Here is a 27355-nt window from a genome sequence, read left to right as displayed (position 1 = left end):
GAATTATTGCTAGGACTACTTAAGGCTGGCTGAGGTGGAAAATGTTCATTTGTAGTCAAAGTGACAGATACTGTGTAGTTCAGGATAATTTGTTTAGAAGCCACTGGTCCTTAAACCATACAGTACAACTGTCAAACACTTTCATTATTATGATGTCTACACTGAACAGGTTTCTCACGCATCACTTATAAATGAATGATAAATGGATATAAATGTCTGTCTGCAGTTGACCACCTTTTTCAAGGACTATATTAAAATTCCTCTGACTCTAGAGATGGGATAGGTTAAGGGTTAGGGCAGAAATCTAGTTTAACTGAGGCCACAGGTGGCGCTAGTTGTAAAGAACCCAGCTGCTAATGCATATGTTAAGAGAGGAAGGTTTGATTCCTGGGTTGGAAAGACCCCCAGGAAGAGGGCATGGCAACCCACTCCAGTATTCTTGCCTAGAGAACCCCATGGACAGAGGAGCCTGGTGGGCTACAGTCCATAGGATCACAGAGTCTGGCATGACTGAAGCAACTTAGCATGCACACATGAGAAATTTACACGTGGAGGGGAGAAATGATTTTTTTCTACCCCATTTCTCAAACATGTTTTTCCCATCCTATGGCTATAGTCCATAGGGTTGCAAAGAGTCAGACACGACAGAAGCAACTTAGCATGCACTCACACCACGTTCTTAGCACCAATAATAGACACTCAAAGTTATCTGTGAAAAAGATTTTAAAAAACTGACTTAGGTAGAAGGCCAAAAGAAAAAATTATTCAAAGTTCAGTTGCTAAAAATTATTCAAAGTTTTAGTTCTACAAATACATATAATAGGTTTCAACACTAGATCATCATTCAAGCCAAAATTAGTTTAGATATAATTCTGTTAGGTAATATTCCCAAGGATTCTTAAGTCTACTTACTTGATTTGTTAAAAAAAATATGTTATCTGTACATTAAATATTTAGTGTATAATGTGAAAATCTAGTACTACACAATAATGATATAGTCTTTAATTCTCTGAGTTAAACTGTAATGTATTCCCTACTGACTGTATCACCCAAACAACAGTTAACAATATTGTAGGGAAAAAACTTACAGGATATCAGCAGATTTGAAAAAAAGCTACAGCAGATTAGATTTTAAAAGCTTAGATTAAATAATCATAGAGAAGTTTTATAGAGGCAAATGAACTCTTACATAAGCAAGAGAAGTATTTGTAAAGGTTAGCAGGTTTTTCATTTTTTACCATACAGTGTGCAGAAAAATAAATTATTTCAAGGATTTTTACTTGCAGTGAATATTTTCCAAGATATCTCCTGAAAGAAAAATAAATCCTTCCAGATAATTTCCTTGTAGAAATAGCTAATCTTTATAACTTCCTCCAAAGAGAAAATACACAGTCTTTGATTATCTGAGAAAACTTTCATGTTTGCCTATGGAAATCTATGTTAATAATAAGAAAAATTCCCCTAAGAAAATTATTTTTTTCAGAAAACTTGTTTCTCCTCCATGTCTGCAAAGTGACCGATTTGTGAACACGTCTTCCTTCTAAAGCAGCTGGCTGATGTAAGCAAATCATAGTTTCCCCCGAATTGACATGCTTAGGCCAAAGAGGTACAAGGCAGAATTCTTTAAAAGGTTTCCTTGCTCCTAAGAATGAGACATAGTAAGTAATGTTTTTTTATTCTTTTGTATTCCCTTGTCTGGATGTGGCCCATGAAACTGCTACAGCCACCTTTCTACAAACCTTAGGGTAATGCCAACACCAGTGATGGCAGACAGATGACACAGAAAGAACCAGATCATTCATATTATTGCTAAGCAGATAATATTATCTTTTATATAGCCACTCAAACTCTGGACACTTATTCTATAGTTTAATAAGTCTTTTTTTTTTTTTAACCAGCCCAATTAAGGTGACTTTTAAGTGGAAAGCACACTATTTGATTAAAGAGTAATATATTGGTCTCACACTCAAAAGAAGATAACAAAATTACCAACTCAAAAAAATGAGGAAACATTATTTAGTATTCTTTATGGCTAAGACACTGTACAATGTTTAAAGGAGAATCAAAAGTGCATGTAAAATAGTTCCCCCACTCAAGGAGTGTATTATTAAAAGGGGGATATATTTATACAAATGGATGATAATAGCTTTATCAGATAGGACATTTGACACTGTGTGGATCACAACAAACTTTGGAGAATTTTTAAGGAGATAGGAATTCCATATCACCCTACCTGCCTCTTGCAAAACCTTTATGCAGGCAAAAAACCCAACAGTTAGAACTGGACATGGAAAAACAGATTGGTTCAAAATTGGGAAAGGAGTACATCAAGGCTGTATATTGTCACCCTGCCTATCTAAATTATATGTAGAGTACATCATGGGACATGCCAGGCTGGATGAAGTATAAGCTGGTATCAAGATTGCTGGGAGAAACATCAATAACCTCAGATATGCAGATGACACCATCCTAATGACAGAAAGTGAAGAGGAACAAAAGAGTCTCTTAATGAAGATGAAAGAGGAGAGTTAAAAAGCTGGCTTAAAACTTAACATTTGATAAACTAAGATCATGGTATCCGGTCTCATCACTTCATGGCAAATAGATGGGGAAACAATGGAAACAGTGACAGACTTCATTTTCTTGGACTGCAAAATCACTACAGATGGCGACTACAATCATGAAATTAAAAGATGCTTGCTCCTTGGAAGAAAGGCTATGACAAACCTAGACAGTGTATTAAAAGCAGAGATATCACTTTGCTGACAAACCTCTGTATAATCAAAGCTATGGTTTTTCCAGTAGTCATGTATGGATGGGAGAGCTGGAACATAAAGAAGGCTAAGCACCAAAGAAGAGATGCTTTTTGAACTGTGGAGTTGGAGAAGACTGTTGAGAGTTGCTTGGACCGCAAGGAGATCAAACTAGACAATCCTTAAGGGAATCAGTCCTGAAACATCATTGGAAGGACTGATGCTGAAGCTCTAATACTTTGGCCACCTGGTGCAAAGAGCCAACTCATTAGAAAAGACCTTGATGCTGGGAAAGTTTGAAGGCAGGAGGAGAAGAGGATGACAGAGGATGAGATGGTTGGATGGCATCACCAACTAAATGGACATGAGTTTGAGCAAGCACCAGGAGATGGTGAAGGACAGGGAAGCCTGGCATGCTGCAGTCCATGGGGCTGCAAAGAGTTGGACATGATTGAGCGACTGAACAACAAATATATAAAATGTTCTAGTAAACACAAAGATAGTTATGTCTCCTGAGGATGAGGAACCCTTGGAGAACAGGATGCAGTAAAAGAGTAAAATTAGATAAATGCCTTCAAAAATGAAGAGTGAGATGAGCAAGAAAGTGAATGGCAATTTCAGGAAATTGTAGCAAAGTACAAAACTTGAATTATTTTAAAGGAACTAACATGGCAGTTAGAGTAAAAGAAAGAGAAAGAGGCAAACAAAGTAAAATGCTAGTGAGAGAACAAGGAAGAGTGGGTTAAAAGGAGACGAAACAGGGTAGAAATGGATGGGAAGGACTTAGAAGTCAACAGAATCCTGTAGTTTATGCAAGTTCTTTGGAAATTGAGAACTGCCAGAAGTCTATAAACAGAGAAGAAATATGATCAGATTCTTATTTTTCTAAGCGATAACATAAATGGTCATGGTGAATGGATGAGATGGGGAGAGAATGGATATTCTCTTTTACTAGATAAATGAAGCTGAAAAATGGTATTATCACTTACATTAGATGAAAATATTGAAATGTTTGCTACCTTATCAGCATGGTCTGTCAGCTGAGGCTTTTGTTCAAGCTGCAACAGAGCTTGTTTCTCCCTTTGTCTAATGCTACTTCCTTAGTGGTAACCTCATGTGTGTTGATCCCAAGAAACCCTCCCTTGCAAATACTCTATAAGCTAATTTTCATCTCACAGTTGGCTTCTGGGAGAACTCAACTTACAACAAAACTAGTGGGAGTGATTAAATATAGATCCAGATCTCTGCCCTTGGAATGGGATCCCTTCTGAATGGATCTGATTGCTCCATTTTGATCTAGGGTTGAGGGAAGGGAATATCAAATCAATGTGCATTATCTGTTTCAAACCTTCTGAGAGAAATTCACAGAAATTCACATTTCTGAACTAAATAGAGGACTAATGGACCAACTCTACAGGCTTCCCTGGTGGCTCAATGGTAAAGAAGCCACCTGCCAATGAAGGAGATGTGGGTTCAATCCCTGGGTCAGGAAGATCCTCTAGAGAAGGAAATGGCAACCCATTCCAGTATTCTTTGCCTGGCAAATCCCATGGACAGATGAGCCTGGTGAGCTACAGTCCATGGGGTTGCAAAGAGTCAGACACAACTTAGTGACTAAACAACAACAGATCAACTGTAGAAAAAGCCTCCTTAAACTCTGGGATATCATGTCCCTGGTAATGCTTATACTTGCCTTTAAGTCTATTATGTCTCTGTAGAAATTTAAAAAAAAAAAATATAGCTTATCCCTCTTATCTAAATGTCAGAATTTGAAAAAAAAATTTGGTCTACTTAATTTTGACTTTCTAGATAGAGAAAATGCCCTGAAAGGTCTAATTTCGACTTTCTTCTCCTACGGCTATTTTCTCAAACATTATTGATCATATACCTGCCCCATTCATATACCTGCCTCATGCATTATAAAAGACTCAAAAATCTAGTCTGAACAGAGTTAAGATCATAAGAAGAATATTATTAAATATTTATGATGAAATGACTTTTTGCTACTACTTTTAGTGATTCCACTCTAAATTCTTGTGGCAAATATGAAATGACAATGGCTGATATTTCAGTAGGCACAACCTTGTTTGTACAAAAACTTCAAATAAACAGATATCCTAAATTTTGATACTCCAACTGGATACTTTCTACACAATTTCTTCTTAAATTTCCCAGAGGAAAAAATTCCCAACCAGTCACTCACAGCTCAGTTATGTGTTGTAGATTGCTTTACTCTATAAAGAATACAAAGGAAATCCTTCAGCCCCACAGAGTCCCAGCATGTGTGGTTTCTTCCACAGAGGAGTCTGGATTTTTGCTGAGGGGCACTGAGCCAATGCAAACCACGTAGGTCTAATCACTGCTCAACTACTACATCTTGACACTTACTTGCTACTGTGCAGTAAGAACCTTTTAGAATTGACATGATTTATATAAATTTTAAAGGTGGATACCTATAAAAACATAAATTCTTACCTTTGCATACCTAACCTCTTTATGAATTGTTCATTTTACAAAGATAAATGTCAGTTAAACAGAAAGTCTCTAGTATAGACTCTACTTTTATAGTATGTTCAAATGACCATTTATTTCAATAACATCATAAGGGAAATCAATATTTCATAAACATTTATTTTATTAGATATTAGCACATTTCAAGCATGGAATATAGCCAAAGAGAGATTTACTTAAAATAGCCAGAGGAGGAAGTTAGCTATCAGAATTTATTTTAAGCAATGATCTAATACACTCAGTTCAGATAAATGGACTTATTCTTCCAACCCTTTCCAATCTCTGAAGGCAGAGAACAGCACCAGAACAAATTCCCTTAAAAGTATGAATCGCTTTTTTTATTATTCTAAGACTGAAACATATTTGGAAAAATGCTTTGTTAGCTATGTAGTGTCTTTTAAAGAAAAACCACAAAGTTGAAGATTTCCTTTGTCCTCTTTCGTAAGAAGAGCCATAAAGATATTTACTGATGTTGAGATACTAGTTGATATTGTCTATAGCCTCTCCTAGGAATTTTTTTAAGTACTCATACTCCTAAGGGAAAAAATACACCCTTAAGAAGAACTGGGGGATTTCCCAGTTATTATATAAGGGAATTTCCATAGCATAGAGCTAAGACTCCATGCTATCAATGCAGGAGGTCCAGGTTCAATCCCAATGTCGGGGAATTAGATCCCACATGTCACAACTAAGAGTTCATACACCACAACTAAAGATTACATGTGCCACAGCTAAGACCAGACAGCCAAATAAATAAATATATTTTTAAAAAGGAATAAATGGAATGAAGCTTTAATGTCAGAATGAAAGGTAAGTTTTTTCAAATTCTACCACACAACTGTTTATTTTATCTTACTATAAACAATATCTAGGCTATAGAATAATACTCATCTTAAAAAATAAGATAACCTTATGAGTTTGTGTGTTTGGACTGACACAAGTCAAGAACTACTGGCAATACTGTAGTGCTCACAGATTACACAAAAGGCACACATATACATTTGCATTCAAAGATTAGTTCTTTACCATACCTGAGCATTTATTTAAAAAGTATTCCTTTTCCTTTGGTGGGCCTCAAAATGTGTGGAAGTACTACTTAAAAATTAAATGATTACAAGAGCAAAAACAATATTTCTAATGCACGTGCTCATTAAGCAATAGTAACGCATATGGTGACAAATATTTTGCCTATGTAGACTAAAACTCTTGGTGCTGATAATATTCAAATAGTGGAACAACTGTTATTTAGTTATTAAAAGTGCCTCATAATTAGAGGGTTAAGTTAAAATGGTCATTGTAGGTGAAAGCTATGTGAAGCTTCAAAGTCCAAGAGTGACCTATAAATAACTCTTTCTGAATGGGATGAAGTATCTATTAACTCAGTGTGTACATGCTAAGTCGCTTCAGTTGTGTCCAACTATTTGCATCCCTGTGGACTGTAGCCCACCAGGCTCCTCTGTCCATGGACTTCTCCAGGCAAGAATACAGTATTGGGAACTACTGACCTGAAACCTTGCAATGGTTCCTAGTATTTCTTTTGCAATAGGATTTCTTATGGAAAAGAAGAGAAAGAAAAAACAACCAAGTATACCTTACAGATGCAGAATGATCATATGTCTTCTCATTAGTCATTCAACTCCTCTAGTCTTGATATCCATTTTTGTTTGCATAGATATTGATATTTACTAAGTTACAATATTAGTTAATAATAATTAAGACAGTGTGGCCATCCTTGCTTTGCATATCACAGTGCTAGCTGAAAATGTAGAATACAATAGTAATTGCTTTTCAGTTTTGAGCATATATTTCTTTAAGTGGTAAGATTGTTGTTAATGAGCCCATAATTGAGGCATTGTTCATCCTTACTATCTGAATGTGAGTAATTCATAGAAGAAATCTGTTTAAATGTAAAATTAGAATGTGGAGAAGACAGCGTGGTTTAAAATGCTACCGGAGTCATACTATCATTTTAAAGTATGCTTATATGTTCACTGAAAATTAATTCAAAAATTTATAATAATTGCTACAGATATAAATGTTAATACTTCATGAATAACTCATTTCTAGTTTTTAAATCTAAAACTTTGCATTTCTGTTAGCATCCATTTATTAACTTTTCATACCTTTCATTCGTATTTTCAAAGGTTTTAGTATTACACTCAGTGTTAACAAAAAGCATGCATATGTGTTTAAATCCATAAAATCCAGAAATATGTATCAGAGGCAATACGTTCTTTTAATATGTTCTTTTTTGACATGCACATGACCTACTGCATTTGATGCTGAATCACTTAAAACGAAAGAGACGGAAAGGAGCATAGATGAAAATAAATGCATCCAATCAACTAGACAGAAATAAACTGACCTTCTTAAAATTTTTGTTTAAGTCAACCAGACTGAGCAAGAAGATGTGATCCTTGGCTCCCAGGAGCAGCCTGCCCCTCTCCTCATCTAACATAATAGTTTGGAAATCCAGTCCTTCTGATGAGCCCAAAAAGGGAATACAGCTATTTGAAAGCAGCAAGTCTATGGGAAAATAAAAAGGATAGAAAAAAAAATTCTTATTAAGCAAAATATTTATTTGCTTCCATATACACACCATTCCACTTTGTAAATGCATATATACATCATGAAAATTCCAATTTATATATATGCAAACCACAGACAGATTTTAGCACACACTTGTTTAGAAAGATTCAACTTATACTTCTATTTTATTGATGTGTTTATATTATTATCAAAATAAATATAAAACATGTTAGAAGAAAAGCAATAAATACAAAATTTTTCACAATCCTGTTTGCTTTCTTAAGTTATAAATTAATGCATTCAGCTACAGTAAGATTTGCAAACTGATCAAATGATCAATATACACAAAGGAAGCAGCCAACTAAGTATATGATAAATCTCAGACATTTTTTTCCCCCTTCTACTTTTTATGATATCTATGTTTGGAAGATTACACACTGCCTAGTTCCCAGTGGTTCAGTGGTAAAGAATCCGCCTGCAATGCAGGAAATGCAGGAGATAGTGGTTCGATCCCTGGGTCATAAAGATCCTCGGGGTCAGAAAGACACCCTGGAGGAGGGCATGGCAACCCACTCCAGTATTATTGCCTGGAGAATTCCATGAACAGGGAGCCTGACAGGCTACAGTCCATAGGGTTACAAACAGTTGGACATGACTGAGCATGCACACACAAAGTTCACATATACAGGAAGATGTAAACGTAGAAGTAATGAATTCTGAAAGTGAAAGTGAAAGTGAAGTCGCTCAGTCGTGTCCGACTCTTTGCGATCCCATGGACTGTAGCCTACCAGGCTCCTCTGTCCATGGGATTTTCCAGGCAATAGTACTGGAGTGGGTTGCCATTTCCTTCTCCAGGGGATCTTCCCGACCCAGGGATCGAACCTGGGTCTCCCACATTGTAGACAGACGCTTTACCGTCTGAGCCACCAGGGAAGTCTGAAGGAGACCTGAAGGAGATGTGATCCTGAACCAGTCATGGAATCAGAATTATAAAGTGAGAAGGGACCTTAAAACTTAATTTATGCCAGTTCATGATTTTATAAATGAAGGTGTTTAATTCCATCAAGATGAAGTCAGATGCCCTAAAGTCACAAAACAACAGTGGCAAAGCTGATAATATAACCTCAGTCCCAGTCTCCATTTATTTTGGGGCTGTTACAAGGCCTAAGTCTTTCAGTTGTGATTGTGATATAGACACATTTCTATTCAGATTTAGGTCTAAAGCCTATTGGTAGGATGAGGGCCTCACTGCTGAGGGCCTAGGTTCAATCCCTGGTCAGAGAACTAAGAGAACTATCCGTAAGCCATGTGATATGGCCAAACAAAACAAACAAAAAAGGAAATAAATTTAAATTTAGTTCTGAGTTTACAGGAACCCAAATCTTTTCAATATTTCTTTCTCCAAGTACTAATCATGCCTTCTCATTTTCTGCAACCCTAGACTATTAAATAACATGAAAAAAATAACATCACTTGTCACTTATTAAAGTCCATTATATTTTACTGGACTTTGCAATTCTGGCTGTATGATCTAGGGCAAGAAAGTTAACCTGCCTTCGTTTTCTCATCTATAAAATGGGAATAATGATGGATAGAAACAATGTAATAAATCATGAAAGTGTGAAGAATAATGAGTAAACATATGACCAGCATTAGAATAGTGCCTGGCAGTGCTGTGTAACTATTAGCTATTATAATAATGATTTATAATCTATAAAAAGGAAGTCATATTTCCCAACTCATAATTCCCATGATTAAAGGAGGTAACTTTATGAAGTTCTTAGAACAATGTCCTAAAGATAGGAGAAGTTCAATAAACAGTGTTACTTTGAATATTAAACTCTGGTTTGGACCAAATGAGTTCTATTAAGGAGTATCATCTCATCTTCCATTAAATCTGACTCATGAAGATTAGAACATCTCTGTGTTTTTTAAAATGATTTTGAAATAACATTAAAAAGCTATTTTGTCTACAAATACTTATAAGCTTAGAAAGTATTAAGTATTAAGCATGTAAACAAGGTTGTGGGATGGCTGAGCCTCGCTGTTAGGGGCTCACGGATCCATATACAAATAGATAGGCATAGATAATACAATACAAGCAAAATAAATTCTAATAGAAGTATACACAAAATGTTAACAGATCTTTCAAGCAATTAATTATGTATCACCTTACAGAAGGAGGTGATATTTACAAACATTCCTGAAGGGTAGACAGAGCTTTACAGGAAAAATATAAAAAACATTTTACTCCAAGCAGAGGAACACTCAAATGGATTGTACCAGGGTATATACCATCTTATATTATGCTTACATATTGCATGTTTAATGCATTTCCTACTATGGGGTATGAGTTCCTTCGGGTCAAAGACCAGGTCTTACTTATCTTAGAACCCTCAGCACACAGCTCAGAGTCTGAGACAAATTGAGAACTTAATAAATATGTGTGGAACTGCAGTAGTCCAGTATGCTGGAACAGAGAGAAGAGGTAGGGGCAGTGAAAAATTAGGCTGTCTCAAAGTAGTCACTGTGTAAACCGTTAGGCTGCAGAGCTTAGGTATTATATATGTAACTGAAAGCCAATAAAATATTTTATGCAGAGAAAGTGATAAAGAGTATAGCTTAGCGTTACAAACGTAAGTCTAGCTGCTGTGTTCAGGATGGATGAGAATCAGGAAACACAGGGGCAGAGAGACTATCCTAAAGTTTCTAAAAGATGGTAAGTCCCTGAATTATGGTGGTACTAAGGGGAGGAGGAAGATGTTTAGGATATTGCATCTCATTTTCTGTCTACTTAAATGAGGAAAATAAAGGACATCATCATTTGCTTTATTTTCGTTTTCCATAACCAATTTTATCAAGTTTAGTTTTAGGAAAAACAGCTGCAAAAATATTGACTAACCTTAAGTATTATCATTTCAAAATGATTTAATGTTGCCTTGTGACAATGTTAGCATCAAACCGATTAGAGCATGCTTTACCGATGCTTGGCAGCCAAAGTAAATAATTAGATTCAGACATTACATATGAAAATTTCTCAGGTTGACACATTTTGAAAAGATCTTGGGACAGGGAATGGAACAGGTTCCCTCTCCCCCAAGCAGCTTATCTTTCTCGCATTTCTGCCAAACCAAGCAAATTCACTTTTGTTTCCACGGGATCATCAACAAAAGCCTAGGGAAAAAAAAAGTTAAATCCAGAGTCTGTATCTTAACACCTAAAGCTGATATACTCTCAGGATTTCAGGAATCAGATATGAATGCTGGCTCTGCAGGCTGAAAACTCATGCAAGTTAAAGACTAATAATTTGGCAATATATTTCCAAGCTTTATTTTTTCTTTCCTTAAACCAGCAAGTCTTAGGCATATAATTTTTTAAATTGTCCACAGTTTATAAGTCTTTTTAACAAAGACATCATCTTGTTTTCCCCCGCCCCCAACTTTGGTGGTGGATTGAATGGGTTGCTTCATAAAAGCCATTCAGAGGGGGTCTGCTCTGTACTTACTTAACCAGCCCCACCTTTCTGCAGACCTCTAGGTCCTAAATGCATTCTTTGTTCTTTCTACCTAAACCTTTGACCTAAGCCACCATAATCACTCCTGTTCTTTTAGCAGTTCATTTTCCTATCACCTTGTTCTCAGTTTGTAATCTCACTCAACCAGGGCCTCAAATTCCCATTCTTGTTCTATCAATAGATTCTTGAAAAATCTACAGTTGATTATTTCTGAAATAAATACATCAAAGTTATGATTAATCATTTACTAGTTTAACTATGAAAACCCTGCACAGGATGGATTTTAATTGAATGATGACACAGACAAGATGTTCATAATCCATAATCAAGAAACCATTACAACAGGATGGTTCTGTGGTTCAAAACTCCTATAAAGAGCATAGTATTTTCCTATATTTGTATTCATGTGCCTGCATGTTAAGTTACTTCAGTCGTATCTGCTTCTTGGCAACCTGATGGACTGTAGCCCAGCAGGTTCCTCTGTCCATGGGATTCTCCAGACAAGAATACTGGAGTGGGTTGCCATGCCCTTATCCAGAAGATCTTCCCGACCCAGGGATTGAACCCGCAAGTCTCTTAGATCCCCTGCATTGGCAGGTGGGTTCTTTACCACTAACACCATCGGGCAGTCCCCTTGTATGTATGTGTGCGTTGCTAAAGAGTATATCCAGAGTTCATCAATATCTCCTGTTACCTTACCAAAGGCACAGATAAATTGTATGTCTCCCACATAGAGTTAATAGCATACTTAAAATAATTTCTCATTTCTAACACAACAAGTCAGTCTCTACCTTCATAAAACTAGATTTCTGAAGGCAAACAACTGACTCATCTAAGATCACCAGGTTCTCTGCATATGCTGTAAAAACTCTGCTAACAAGTTCCACTCTTACGGACCTCACAGCCTAGTGCGGAGAAAATGCTCATCCACAAAAAAAAAATGAGAATATATCTTTTTTTTTTAACTTCTAGTAGCTGAAGACCTTATTTATTTTGGCTGCACCACAGGGCATATACGATCTTAGTTCCCCAAGCAGGGATCGAATCCATGCCCCTGGCATTGGAAGTATGGAGTCTTAATCACTGGACCACCAGGGAAGTCTTGAGAATGTACTTGTGACAAAGGACAATGGTACCACAGTAGTAGATTGTTAAATACTTTTAACAGTAAAATAGAAAGAGCTTCCTCTCTGTCTTCATTAGCAAGCCAAATAACACAGCTCTTGCCAATATGGTGGATAGAGAAACCAAATGGTCTCTGATCACCTTCCAACACTGAAGTTCTACGGCATTAGAACCATACATTGAACTCTGTTAAAACAGACACATATCAAATAACAAACTTAAATGGACACATATCAAGTAACTCATTCATCTGTTTACTCCAGGCCATTGCTCTATTCCCTGGAACAGGTAGTCTCTAACCTTTGGGAAGAACAGAAATACAGTATAACGTAATTAGAGCTAAAGGGAGATCTTGATAATGCTGTTTGAATTCTCTATTACCAATTCAATGAGGTTCAGGATGGTTAAGTGGGCTTCACAAAACCAGTTTGTTCTTCATGGTGGAATAGGACAGCAATGAACCCCCTGACTCACAGCCACATGCCCCTCTATGTGAGCGGAAGGTGGAAGATCTCACAATTCCTGCTCCTATTTGAAACAACGGCTTGTTCTATAAAGAAGTCTTTATATCTCCCTGTAGTGTCCCTTCATATAATTGTTCTTTCAGCCTGAAGAAATATTTGACCTGATGTTCTACATTCTTCCTCTTCACCCCAGAAAGGAAAGGAGTGGCCAGTCACGCGGAATCTAACAAATTTAGGATTAGGCAACACAGACTTCCTCAATGTTCACTATTAAATGAACAAAATCCCAAACCCTTGAAATCCTGAATTTATTGCCAGAAATTCTAAACTGGGTGGAGCTGACAATCTCTCTCTTGAGAAGACTACATAGTTAAAAAATGGCTTCCCACATCCTTTAAAGAACACTTAACAGGAAGCTCTTTTTTTAAAGGAGAAAATCAAAGTTATTAAGGGCAGATTTTCATGGGGTAAAAATAAAATCACCTTTGAGCAAAGTCAGTTTCCAGTCAAATTCCTCAGCAGAAAAAGCTTATAGCCAAAATGAATCCAGATCAAAACCCTGTCACCCTGGGGATCTCCTGGTGGTCCATTGGTTAGGACTCGGCACTTGCCAAAAAAAAAAAAAAGAATGAAAGAAAGACAAACACACACATACACACAACTCTGTTACTTTTCCCTACCATTCAGTATATTCAGCAGAAAAGTACAAATTCTTACCCTACCTGCTCATCTTTTTCTTCAAAGAAATAACCATTATATTGTTAGGGCTATTCTGACGTTTCTTGAACACAGTCACACCTCTAGTGTGTTCTCTGCAACATCATCTAAATAAAGACATAAAGGTGTCTTCATTCCTGCCTTCTCCATAAATTCAGCTTCTTCCTCTTGACTTCTGAATTCCCTGGGTTTCCATGACTGCCAGTCTCCCAAGACTCCTTCTATGGAACCTCTTGATCCCACAGTTTCCAGAAATGTTCTGGCTGTCAAACCAACCTCACTACAAACTTCAAATCTCACAACTTCCCCAAAGCCTGTTCTCTGTTTGGGTCAGGAGTTGAGTAAAGAGAGCAAACTGTTCATTCCAAAATGAAAATTAGTCCCTAATTTTGTGACTCACTGAGTCTCTTTGGCCCGCTATGAACCTGTATTTCTCCTGCTTTTTGTCCAAGGCAAGGCAAGAATTCTTTCTTGGATTTAACCTTTGGAAAGAGAGCTCATTTTAAATTGGCCCCACCTGACTTTCAATTGGTTTTCTGAGGCCTGAGACTATATGAAAAGATTTTGGTGACCAAGATCGCTCACCTTCACCTATCAAACATAGTGCTTATTCTCTATGTATGAAGCTTAAGTCTCCATAGCTAACTGCTCAAAATATATAAAGAATATTATTCAAACTTAAAATCCCAACAAAAAGATTAAATTATAAGAATATATTACTGTTCTATTTTTCTAGATGAAAAGTCTAACTCTACCTTGCAAAATAATGCAAGTTCAAATCAGAAAGAAAAAGAAATCAAATTCTCATTTGCTCATCTGCAATGGAATGTTGGAAACCGTTCTGTTCATTAGGTCTCAGACAGATCATTATCTATATCAATAATAAATCAGGTGACACCACATAGGGAAACATATACTAGGAACAAGTACAGTCTATTATATCATCAGAGCTACATTTTTTCCAGGACAAGACGTGGAATAGGAGTGTGGTAATTTTACACCATCACATTTTCATCTACATCCATGCTTTTAAATCACAGGTTTATTCTTATTTGGCCAGCTTTCAACAATAGATGCCTTTTATAATCCATCACATGTCAGATTCATAATTTATGATTATGGATCCCTTTTAAATTCTTTGAGTAAGAATGAATAGTTTTAAATTCTCAAAAGCTTGGCCATAATAAATTTTGCTACTGACCTATAAAAAAAGCTAACATTATAAATAACTGATACATTTCCAGAACAATGCAATAAATGACAGAATAAACTGCCTCAGAAATACTTGACAGGATAATTTTAGGAACGATACATTCTACTTTGACAATTACTTTCTTAATTCACTTTAAGGTATTGAGAATGTCTTCCTTCTCAAATTTTAAGGAATACTTAAAGTCTAAACACCATGTCACAAGTGAGCATAAATTTGTTTTCAATTTAGAATGTGAATTTAATTTTAAAAAACTCAAAAATGTCAATACATTTTATTTTATAATACATCACTTATTATTGATTCCAAATAGCAAGACAAATATGACAACAGCAAATAATTCCTCAAGCAAAGACGCATACAAGTTAATTTACAGAGCAGAGTTATGAGACTAACATAATATTTTACAATAATAATTTTAAATTACACTAATCAAAGTTAAGCATATATATATATAAGTAATGTTAAGAAGCATATATAAGCCCATCTGTCATCTCCAATTCTCTGTCCACCTCCAATCTAGAATCTATTGACATATTTACTAGTTTATTTTCTATTTATTTTCTTATTTACAAATAATATATATGCATTACTATTCTTTCAATCACTCAGACATTTCTATTGAATTATTATTTACAGAAACTGAGAATTTTAGATTTCTTATGCCAACTCTTTCCCTCCAACCAAGTCCCTAACATTATAGAATATCCATTTTTATGAAAGCTATATTTAATCATTCCATTATTAGTACAAGGTAAATATTCTTCCCTACTTAGAAAAACTGTTCTTTAATGATCCTTACTTTCTTGAACAATATGTTGGTTTTGTTAACAATTTCTTAATTGTGACATTTGCTTTGACTTCATTAAGATCATAGTCAAACCTTTCCACACCTTCTGAAAACTGTGTCCATAACATTTTCAAATGAAATTGTCATATGTTTTTGTTTCTCTCCAGGAATACCCACTCCTAGACTCTTTCTTCCTCCTGCTCCAATCTGAACTGTCTGTTCTCTGGCCTGAGTAATACTTTCTCAGACTTTTTTCAACTTCTCTCCTGGTATGACTCCCATCTTTCCTGGATCTCATGTCTTCATTCTTTGATTTATTTTCTTATTTTGGTGAGCACATCTCCAGAAGTGTCTGTGACTTAGATTTTTGAAATTTTCCATATATCCAAAGTCATAGTTTGGAAGTCTCATGCCATCAGTGCCCCAAGGATTTGACTGTCTTCTGTTTTTTATTTTTTCTTTCTTTTTCCCTCCTCACTCTGCTATTATAAAATTTAAAATGATTGGCCTGAATATGTCTTTTTTGTTTTTCATTTATTATGCTGGGCATTCAGCATGACATCTGATTTGAAAATTAATTTCCATTGATTCAGGGAAATGTCCATTTGGTTTTTCATTTAGAACAAACAGATGTCAGTTATCCATGGAACTTTTCTCTAGGATTTGTCCAGAAAGGGTCCTCTCTCTTACCTAAGGAAGATAATTCTATAGAGATGTGCATGGAATTTGAATCAGAATACGCTTATGGAATTGCAAGAGGGAGATTCAAAATACAGTCATAGAATAATGTCCTCCTTAATTTAAACATGCGTGCATGCTAAGTCACTTCAGTCGTGTCTGACTCTTTGCATCCCTATGGACTGTATCCTGCCTATGTAGGCTTCTATGTCTATGGAATGCTCCAGGCAAGAATACTGGAGTGAGCTGCCATTTCCTACTCTAGGGGAACTTCCCAACCCAGGGATCAAACTTGTGTCTTTTATGTCTCCTGTATTGGCAGGCAGGGTTTTTACCACTAGAGCTACCTGGGAAGGCCCCTTAATTCAGGCAGTAGGGCATAAACAATGAAATAAGCTTTTCCATTTAGTTTCCTATAACCATTTTCTCATGAAGTGTTAGTTCTCTACTGATGATTTCAAAACATACACCTAAAACCCCATTGCATCTCCCAAGTCATAGTTCAGAATTTCCAATAGCTAGCTTGATATTGTCATTTTCCCCTCAGCCACCTCATCCTACCAATTACAATGACTTTAATGACATAACTGAATTCTCAGGCTCAGGATAGCAGAATCGTTTTTAGTTCTTCTTCCTTATTCCCTTACTCTTTTATTCCCCTGTTTAAATAATTGGTACCTCCAAGGCTATTGCATTTCCCTCACCTCAACATCCAGGTAAATTTAAAGCCTTGTAGATTTTCTTATGTAAATCTTTCATTCTTCTTCCTCAAACATTTATTCCTATTGTCAGCTAGGCAAACAGCCATATTACTACTTCTCAAAACTGCTGCAACAGGTTCCTAAACAACTTTGTTCTCTGCTCCCATCCCTCGCCAATCCCTCTCCAATCCACATGAAGTTATATATTCTGTTTTTTCCCCTAATTAGAATTGTCAGAATTTCATGATCAAATTATCTAATACCAACAAACAGTTAAATTCAATAAACTAAATTTCTTCCAATTTTCCAAGTTCAATTTCACACCCAACCTCTTCTGAAGTTCTTTTAAGTGTTTTGATTTATTTACCATAATACTATGGCATCAGTCTTTTTGCAGTTATTCCATCCTTTAAAAAGATTAGAAGCCCTTGCAGATAAAAATAAGTCTTAATTATCACTGCAATTCATCACCTCTTTTTTTCACATAAGAAGTCTAATAAACATTTAACTGATTTTTTCAAAGGAGTGATTCTTGTTTGTGTTGAGTTTTCTACCTTCCATTTAAATCAGAATTTATTGCAAGCTTATTAATAATTCAGAGAGGTTAATGTGCCATTTGGAGACCCCACTGTGGCTCTAGTGCTCTGTAATCATGAGAGATTCCTGTTGTGACATCCAAGTATTCCTGTTTGTGTGTGTATCAGGGGTTGGTTTCAGAAATAAAGCACTGTAAAGCAGTGCTTCTCAGCATTAACATGCATTCAAATCAGCTCAGATTCTTGCTAAAATAACGGATTCTCACTGAGGCATCTGAGGGAGGCCCTAAGATTCTGCATTTCTAACGAGTTTCTCATTTATGCTGGTACTGCTGCTACTTACACTGCAGTTGGAGTAGCAACACTAAAGAAAACCATGGGCCCATTGCTCTGAAGTGCTGGACACTTTCCTCCCCACACTAGAGCTTCTCTCAAACCCTTAAATGATGGTGTGTTAATTTACACAAAATAGCCAAATTATTGTTGTTCCTATACAATACTACAGTGTTAGAATAAGTTAGGGATGAACAGATTTGATCAATGTGATTAACTTACAACTAGCTTAATTGCTATAAGTGATAAATGACCTACTTAGTTTCAACCAATGACATATAAAGCTTTCCCCCCTCAGTTTTCTCATACAAAGAAGAGAAGTAATCCATTTAATATCCATTAACCTGGAAGGAAAATGTAAAGACAAGTTATGATTTATTATCGACTTAAGTGAATTTCCTATTATTTGTGGCATAAGAAATTATATCCACAATGCCAAAATATATTTTTAAAGGCCTTGAATTTTCTTCCCACCTTACTTCAATTAATTCAATAATATATTTGGTTTCTCTCTGAAGCCTATCATAATATCCATTTTGTGCTTTATTACATCTAAGGAGCTTCTCCTCTAGTATTTAATTTGATCCTTAAGGAGAACCAGAAGGATTATCTATATATAATTTTCAGATAAGAAAACCTAGACTCAGAAAGAGCAACCAACTATTTTAATGGTGTAAGAACAGTACACGCCAAAGAGAGAGTAAAAACATATCTAGGTCTTCTAACTCTAAGCCCAATCACCCACTACAGTTATATTTTATATTTTAAGATCAATGAGTACACTTCTATCACTTCCCCCACTTCACCATTCCATTGGGATTGCTGAAATATTTGTCTTATTTTCTAGACTGTCTGGCTAACTGTGGCTTTAGTGAAATAAACCTCTTTATGAGTATCTTTCTAAGTAAAAAGCACTTTAGTTTTAATTTATGCCTCTTTTTAATTAATAGGATTAAAATAGCATGTTTAAAGGACTCAGGAAGATGCAAAAGGTATATTACAAGTTCTTGAGAGGCATTCATCAAATTTTATTAAAAAGACCCAATGACATTCATTTTTAAAATATCCATAAATTTATATTTTACACATATATTGAAAGACCCTCACTGTAAGAAGTCCTTAATAGAGCCAAATTTTAGGCTATTGAAGTCATACAAAAAGCAATTGCATATAAAAACTTTTATCTCCTCAATAATTTATAGATAGTAAACCCACTATTTAAAAGAAAAAAATCTATTGTAACCAAAAAAACAGGTTGACTGGGTTTAATACCAGAAAAATTTACCTTTACTTAAGTTATACTCTTGTAAGTTCCTTCCATATTTATGCATAAGCAGGACACAATCAAAGTGTCTCATAATATAGCTCTCCTTCACCCCACCCTGCTGGGGGGATGACACTGATGACTGTGCAGACTTCAGTGATTCACATATGTTCTTAATTCCAGGACACTTTTTATATGATACCTTTGTATGGTAATATTAGTAACTTCTACCACTCTGTGAACCTCTATAGATCAATTACATTTAGAAAAGTGCTTTACATATATTGTTAAATAGATTTTGTGTGTGTGTGTTCATTAGTGCCTGACTCTTTGCGACCCATTGGATTGTAGCCTGCCAGGCTCCTCTGTCTATGGGATTTCCCAGGCAAGAATACTGGAGTGGGCTGTCATTTCTTACTCCAGAAAATAGATTTTAATTATTACTAAATAAATTTTTTAGATTACAGGCAAGTTGTAATACAGACATTATTGAACTGAAATGCAGAAGACAGATCAGTTTTTTAATTATCTACTTATGTGATTCTGATGTTATCATTTAATCTTTTTGAGTTATTTCCAAATCCTTACGTATAAATTTTCTAAACATATGTAGTACTTACAACCTTTGTCAGTATATCAAACTGAATATATTTTCATATCTATTTAATCTCTCTTTCCACCTGGACAACATTTGACACTGATAATGAACCAGGTAATAGTTTATTATGCAAAATAAGCCACTTTTATTAACTTATGTTCTAAAAGGAGCCTGATTTTAGAGAAAAAAAAATTGAGTCTTATCATTATTTTCAATAGGGTATGGATTATCCCATATTGCTCCTGAATCATTAATTATTCCTCACCTAGATTATTTCAATTAACACAAAAATATGTTGCTGTTTCACTCATAAAAGAAAAAAAAAAAATTCTATTGATCTCATTGTCCTTTCAGCTACTACTGCCCATGTCTCCATTATAGGAAAACCCCTTGAAAGAATTATCTACACTTATCTCCAGTTCCTGAGCCCAGAATGCATGCTTCTGTTCTGGCTCCCAATCTTGAAGATACTATTCTTATCAAGGTCAACAATAGACTTTTGTTGTTAAATTTAATGTTGATTTTTACTTATCTTTCATGGCAGAGCTAAACAGGGCACTGCTGATGAGTCCTCTTCTTACTTTCTTCATATAACTTCCTCTACACCACAGCTTCTGATTTTGCTCCTCCACACCTGAGCACTTCTTTTACTTCATGTTGATGCTCATTCCTTCTTTCTCTAATTCTCTGACTTAAGGAACTAAAATTTATATATGCTAACTGCCAAATTCATATCTCCAACTGACACTGCCCATAAACTCCAGAAATTATACACTCAAATACTTCCTTGGCATTTCACTTAGATATCTAAAAGACTTCTCAAATAAATATGTCCACTTGATCTTCCCACACAGCAGTCTTTCACAATCTCCACCATCTCAATTAATATTAACTCCATCCTTAGATCAAAAAACAAACACACACCATGGGGTTAGGCTTGATTTTTCTCTTACTTCACATCCACCCCATCCAACCCATCATTCACTTCTAATCCATCAACAAACCATATTGGCTCTACCTTCCCATCTTCTTCTACCTCCACAGAAGGAGTCTGACTCACAGACCATCATTTCCCACCTGGATTATTACAATCCTCTCAGACTTAGCTCCCTAGTTTCCTGATCTCTCCTTTTTATTGCATACAATACAGAAGCCAGAGTGATCCTATAATAACGAAAGTCAGATCCAGTCACCTGTGTTCAAAATTCTCCAGGGGACTCCCATAACATTCAGACTAAAAGCCAATGTTTTAACAATGGCAACAGTGAAAGAATCTGATCCTCCTTCCCTTCTATTAACTCTGATTTAATCATTTTTCTTATTTCTCCCATTCCATCTCTTTTTAGCCATACTGTCAGTTATTATTTTCTGTGAAACATTATTATCTTGCTAGGTATTAATAGTTGTTCCTTTGACTGTCTTCTTTAGGATCCTTGAATGTGCCAGACAAAAACCAATCCCACACACAGCCTCAGTTTAGGGAAAATATGTCCAGGAAAACAAGTGAGTTCATTAGAAATTAAAGTATCAATGACTTGCTCCACATGGGGGAAAAAATATATACATGTATATATGGGGATTCCTCCTATAAGATTGATTATGCTTGTTCACTATGTACGTAAGGGGAGATAAATTCAGAGCAAATCATTGATTTGACAACAAAAATGTCCACTTTCAAAAGGAGCTTCTGAATGATTTTATGATTCCTTTTAACCCACTCTGAAAGTTACCGACCACTCAAAGACACTCCTCTTATCAAGGTCAATAATGATCCAAAGGCTTGTTAACTACTAGAATATGATGAAGATAAAAATACTGGAAAGTACCTTCAATAAATTCATAGTCTGTGGGTGGTACTGGACTAAGAGAAACTAACTCTAGTAGAAAATCTCTGAGAATAAACAGAGGCAATTTTAATATATGCTGTAAATCCCCAGGAGGAAACTATATAATATTTTTCAAACTTGTTTACACAGGGAAAATTGTGGTCTAGGAACAACCATTAATACCTAGCAAGATAATAATGATTTGCAAAAAATAACTGACAACTAAATGCTTACTATGTCAAACACTGTCTTTCATGCTTTACATGAATCAAGATACCTTCACAATATCCTTATTAAATACATTAATGCATTTAGAAAACTGCAATACAGAAAGTAAACATCCAAATGTCTCACAGACATAAGCAGTTTGGCTTCAGAATCTGCCTTCTTCATTGCTATACTCAATCAAGATGAACAGAATCAATATTAGACTAGTCAAATCCAGTAAGTTAGATGCCTCAAATTGTTATCTCTACTTGAGACATGCTGCATTTCACATTTATACAGATTTCTTTGCAAATAATAAAAAACATATAGATATCCATTCATTCCTCAGAAAATTCAACAAAATTACTATTCTATCAAATACACTAAAGTTTATTTGTATAATAGCAGATGAAAATTTTAAGGGTGACATCAAGCTTTTTTTCTACAGAAACACATAAGTTTTGGAGGAGCAAAAAATAATTAGTACTCTTGGTAGTTACTGAAAAGAGCATATTGCCAAAGATGTAATAATGAAGCCTTGTTTTCTTCTTCTTTTATATATCTTGATATTTCTATTTCTGAACATGCAATATCTCTTTCAAGGGCATAAAGTGGCAAGAACACGAACCTGAACTAGAGAGATGGAAACACACAACTTAGTTCTTTCACTTAACAGCTTCATGCTTTAGAGCAAGGCCTTCAAGCTCTGACCTCATGTTTCTTATCTATAAAATGGGTATAAAAACAAGGTTCTTCATAGTGTCCTAAAACTTAGACATGATAAAGTCTAACTAGGATCCTGGATTCAGTCTTTTGACTTATATCCTGGATGGCACAACCCATGATTGAAGTAACCTCCACTCATTGGTTTACCTGTTTATTGTTTGCCTTCCTATCTGGAAAAGAAATTCAAAAGAGAGTGGCTTTTCCTTTTCCAAAGCTTTTGTACATTCTCTTTAGCTGTATTACCTATTTCATCTTTAGGAGTTTCCCAAGCACCACTGCAGATACTACAGATTCCTGGGTATGAATATCCTTAACTTGTGTAAGTTTCTTCATCAGGAGAACAATATACAAAATGTTTATACTAATTTCAAGATTGAAGTTGGTCATTTTTCAAAAATTATATCTAATACATCTGCAGTATAAAGTATACAAGCCACTGTGAGAAGCCCACCTTGTAAGGCCATATATGTATGTATATTTTATCCTTACAACACAAAATACAGAAACCCAGATCATCCTGACCTCCAGGTTCCTTACTTACTACTCTAGAAACTGATTTAGCATGTATAAATGTGTAAGAATTCAAAATATTCAACTGAGAGGGAATCTCTTTACACAACAAAAGAACCAAACAAGCTCCTGTGGATTCAGAGGTTCAAAACTAAGTCTATCAAAGGGCCTTCTTTAGATAAAATGGTTATTATATTTCTGTTGACCTTTAAGAAATCCCGTAAAATAATCTTGCAGCTGTTCAAAGTAGCTAACTCTACTGATATGGGCTGTGTCTCCGGTCTGCACATAAGGAAGCTTGAGTTATGGAAAATAAAGCTGATTTTGTGCTCATAAAAATGAATAATTTTTGAAAATTACAATCAACTTTTCATTGGACCTGAATTTTCTAGCCTCATATCCTGGAAGTGAATAACTAACAGCAGCCACAGAGCACTATTGGAGAGTGGTGGAGGAAGGAGGGGCAGGGGAGAGGGAGTGTGTGTGGGTAACACGGGTAAGTTCAGAGGTTTTTTAAATTACTTCACTGCATTCAATCTTTGCTACTGCTTTTGAAATGCAGATAACCTACTTGTAAATAAATACCTAAAAAATAAAGTATACTAAATATAAGAACCATAAAAAGAAGAGTTCTTATGGCATTGAATCCAACATTTATACCAGTTCTTTTATATAAGTACTAGGTGCTGGGAGAAGTGAGAATATATAGAATATACAGAGAGATAAATAAAACAAGATTTTAAACTCTCCACACTTTTGTACTTTGTATTCCAAGTACAAAAACAGATTCAGCTCCCCAAAACTTTCTTATTAAGAATAAGCTAATTACCAGCAGCTACCTAAAATTAATGTTTTTAATTCTTTTTAATTTTTAGAACCTTATCCATTATTTTCAAATGATCAAGTTACCACATTTGAGTTAACATTTTACAGTTAATCATACAAAATTTTGATTATGACTACAAATTAGCACAATGACAATCTTTACTTCCTGTAAGACTATCAGAGGGGAGGAAATCCCACAAGTCTGTAAATCTCTTTTGGCTCCTGAGTAATCTTAAACGGAGACTGTGATTTTCTTCAAACCCATTTGATTTTGACAACTGAAATCATACAATCAGTCAGGTAGGTAAGTGCCTCAGGGAAGAAAAGCTCTTGTCCAGGGTGTGAGAAATATGAATAGGCACACAGGCTCCCAGCAGCACCGGGCTGGCTCAGGAGTTGAGCCACGAACTAATTTGAGACCTTAATTTCTTAATCTCTCAGTACCTCAGTATCCTCATTTATAGGAAGATGGTAATAATCTCCACCTCCCAGGGTGGTGATGAGGATAACATAATTCACACACAAGCCTTATTCCAACGCTTTGCTCATGAGGAATCCTAGAGAGTAATCATTAACTATTATTAAAGTTTCTTTCCAAGTCTATTTTGCATGTTTATATTCATCAATACAATGCTCTGGCATTATTAACTGTATCACAGAAACCAGGTAATATTTCCTTTTTTTTCCCTTCAATCTATTTTCAAACTTTCTATTTTTTTTTTTTTAACTGTTTGACTTTTACTATTTGTTTTCTGTTCTATGAGGAAGTGAAGTGAAAGTTGCTCAGTCGTGTCTGACTCTTTGCAACCCCAGGGACTGTAGTCCATGGAATTCTCCAGGCTAGAATATTGGAGTAGGTAACCTTTCCCGTCTCCTGGGGATCTTCCCAACCCAGGGATCGAACCCAGGTCTCCCCCTTTGCAAGTGGATTCTTTACCAGCTGAGCCATAAGGGAAGCCCAAGGATACCAGAGTGGAGTAGTCAATCTCTTCTCCAGCGGACCCTCCCAACTCAGGAATTGAACCAGGATCTCCTGCATTGCAGGAGGATTCTTTACCAACTTAGTTATCAGGGAACTTAAGGTAAATGTAGAGGCATTTGCCTTAAAAACAGGCAAACAAATCAGACATGTGCAATATGATGGATTGTGAAAAGCCCATATTATGTATCCATATCCCTATTAGGATAGAAAACATTTCCATAATTCAAGGGAGTTTCCTCTCACATTCCTTTCCATATGATCACCCCTCAACCATGCAAAAGCAATATCTTGATTTTTTTAAAAACCATAGGTTAGTTTTACCCGTTCTAGCAATTTGAGAAGAATGTAAAAACTCAAAGATAATGATGCTAGCCTAACTCGTTTGTTCATGAGATATAACTTCAAAACAAATACCAACATATGAAATGTGTAGTGTATGTGATAAAATAATTCCACTTATGCTTACATTAAGCATCAAATTAGCTTTAGTATTGCTATTTAATTTGAGCTGAAAAGCTATCTTTTAAAAGATTACCTAAGATAACTTTTTATCTTAAAGATTAAAACTGCCAGCATTATTTTTACCTGCCAAATTCAGAATAAAGGAAAATCCCCTATATTCCTCTCATTAGTTAAGGTATTAAAGAGGCCAAGGGGATACCAGGAAAAAAAAATCTTCAAGCACGAAACGGTACATCCTCTCTCTCTCTCTCGATATATATATATTTATATATTACACTTACATATAAACATGATGGTTAAATACTAGCATATAAACTTTGCTTTTAAATGTTTAAATTAATATAAAAGTGATTAGATTTCACTTCTTCAATGTTTTCTCATCTGTTTTAAGCCTTTCACACTTCTTAAACAATAAAATATGTATATGCTTGAGATATTCAAGATATGTTAGTTTGTTAGTATTTTGAAGATATCTTAATGTTTTTAAAAAATGCCAAGGATAAGCTAATTAGTAGCAGCTGTATGGAATTAACAATTTTTCTATTTTTAGGGTGTTAGGTTGCTCACTGCAGGCCTAGGAGGCCTGTATTTGCCCAGCTTCAAGACCAAAGAAAGAGCCCAGGGTCAGCGACAGAAATATCAGTAGTTTAACAGAAGGGGAGCTTACATGCCTGAAGTAAGATCTTAGAGCAACACCCCACAGAGGTTATGACTGACCCCAAAGCAGAACATGGCAGCAGGCTTCACTCCCAGAGGCCGGGGGTTAGGGGGTAGCGGGGAGGGAGGTGGGGCGATGTTACCATTTACAGAAAGAATTGACAGCAGGTTGGCTCATCAGTTACCAGGGCAATCAGCAGAAACCCCTTCCTCCGCTTTGATAGGCTATCTTGGTGGCTAAAAGTTAGAACAATCATTAGCTGGAGCCTAAGCAAGCATGTAGGAGTCTGGCAGATGTAGGTGAAGCGGGTACTGGTTGAGCAGGAGACTTACAGAGAGCAAGAGAAAAACCATCTTGAGTGGCCTGACCATATCTAGCGATTGATTTGTTTTAATACAAGCTGACTGCAACTTGAGGATAAAATTTTCCTAATTATGCTAATCAATAGTTAATACTTGTAAATAATGAACTGAAAGTATACATGGACAGTTTTTACATCTATTTTCTTCACCAAGAAAAATAAATAATTGGGCTTTTTGTTCTATAATATATTATTATTAACTGATTACAAACATTTCACTGAACTCAGCATGCGTTTCTAAATAAAAGAAGAAATGCTGGAAAACACTGACACATTTACCTTTGTAGGTTAGCTTGAGTCGTGGAATATTTTGCTTAGAAGTTCTAATGACTGGAAGAAACAGCATGGTCATGCTTATCATCATCAAGGCATGAAAAAGATGAAAATTGTGGCTTCTGGACTTTGGTCTCTCATCTTTAGTAACAACCATGATGAAAACAATGTTCTCTTTCAAACAGTGTTAACTGAATCTAAAAAGAAGAAAACAACTATTAATATAGCAGTTTGCAGATTTCTCTGTACTTAGTAAATTATAGTTTTCTGAATGTATGTTTTTTAAAAAAATAATTTCTCCTTCTCTCTTGTTCTGCTCTTACAAATTGTTGCAGGGGGAATGAATCAGAACTGAATAATAAAAATGTAATAAATAAACAGCTGGCTTTATTCAGACATGGAGATGAGTGCAAAACAAAAACTTCAACTACTTAGGTTAATTAGCATACCTTCTTCTACTAAAATGTTTGTCTTGTTTTATGCAAATATAGGAGGAACCAATTCTTTCTGTATTTTGATGGATTCGTGGTCAGAAAAGAATACTGGTAGAAGCCTACTCTTGCCTCATACCTTCCTCAAAGAGAAAGATCCTCAAGTAAAACTGAATAAAAGCTATCATTTTGAGAGAGTTCTTTTGTTTCTGACCAAAAAATATTCCCAAGTCTACCTATAACTGGGACAATTAAACATGATCTGGTCAGGGCCGCCAGTACAGATTTTAGACCTGGGACAAGGCAATCTTACCTGCAACCTATATTACTCCACACAGGGTGGCACTAAATATAAAATACCGTAGAAGAAA

The 27355-nt window shown here is 35.6% G+C and overlaps 1 protein-coding gene across 1 annotated transcript in view; it reads right to left on the bottom strand.

Annotated features, from left to right (window-relative positions):
* The window catches only part of SEMA3D (semaphorin 3D), a 136289-nt gene extending 109579 nt beyond the window's left edge, over nucleotides 1-26710 (bottom strand). Inside the window, exons 1-2 of the mRNA XM_052638848.1 lie at nucleotides 26560-26710; nucleotides 7630-7790 (exon numbers count right to left, since the gene is read on the bottom strand). Of these exons, the coding sequence (XP_052494808.1) occupies nucleotides 7630-7790; nucleotides 26560-26710 (312 nt within the window). The remainder of the gene's footprint in view (nucleotides 1-7629; nucleotides 7791-26559) is intronic.
* Nucleotides 26711-27355: the final 645 nt, after the last annotated feature.

Source organism: Budorcas taxicolor, chromosome 4 (assembly GCF_023091745.1).
Source record: "Budorcas taxicolor isolate Tak-1 chromosome 4, Takin1.1, whole genome shotgun sequence".
In the NCBI taxonomy this organism is placed as follows: domain Eukaryota; kingdom Metazoa; phylum Chordata; class Mammalia; order Artiodactyla; family Bovidae; genus Budorcas; species Budorcas taxicolor.
The sequence above is the reverse complement of the archived record's forward strand: the minus strand, read 5'-3'. Positions and strand labels throughout refer to the sequence as shown.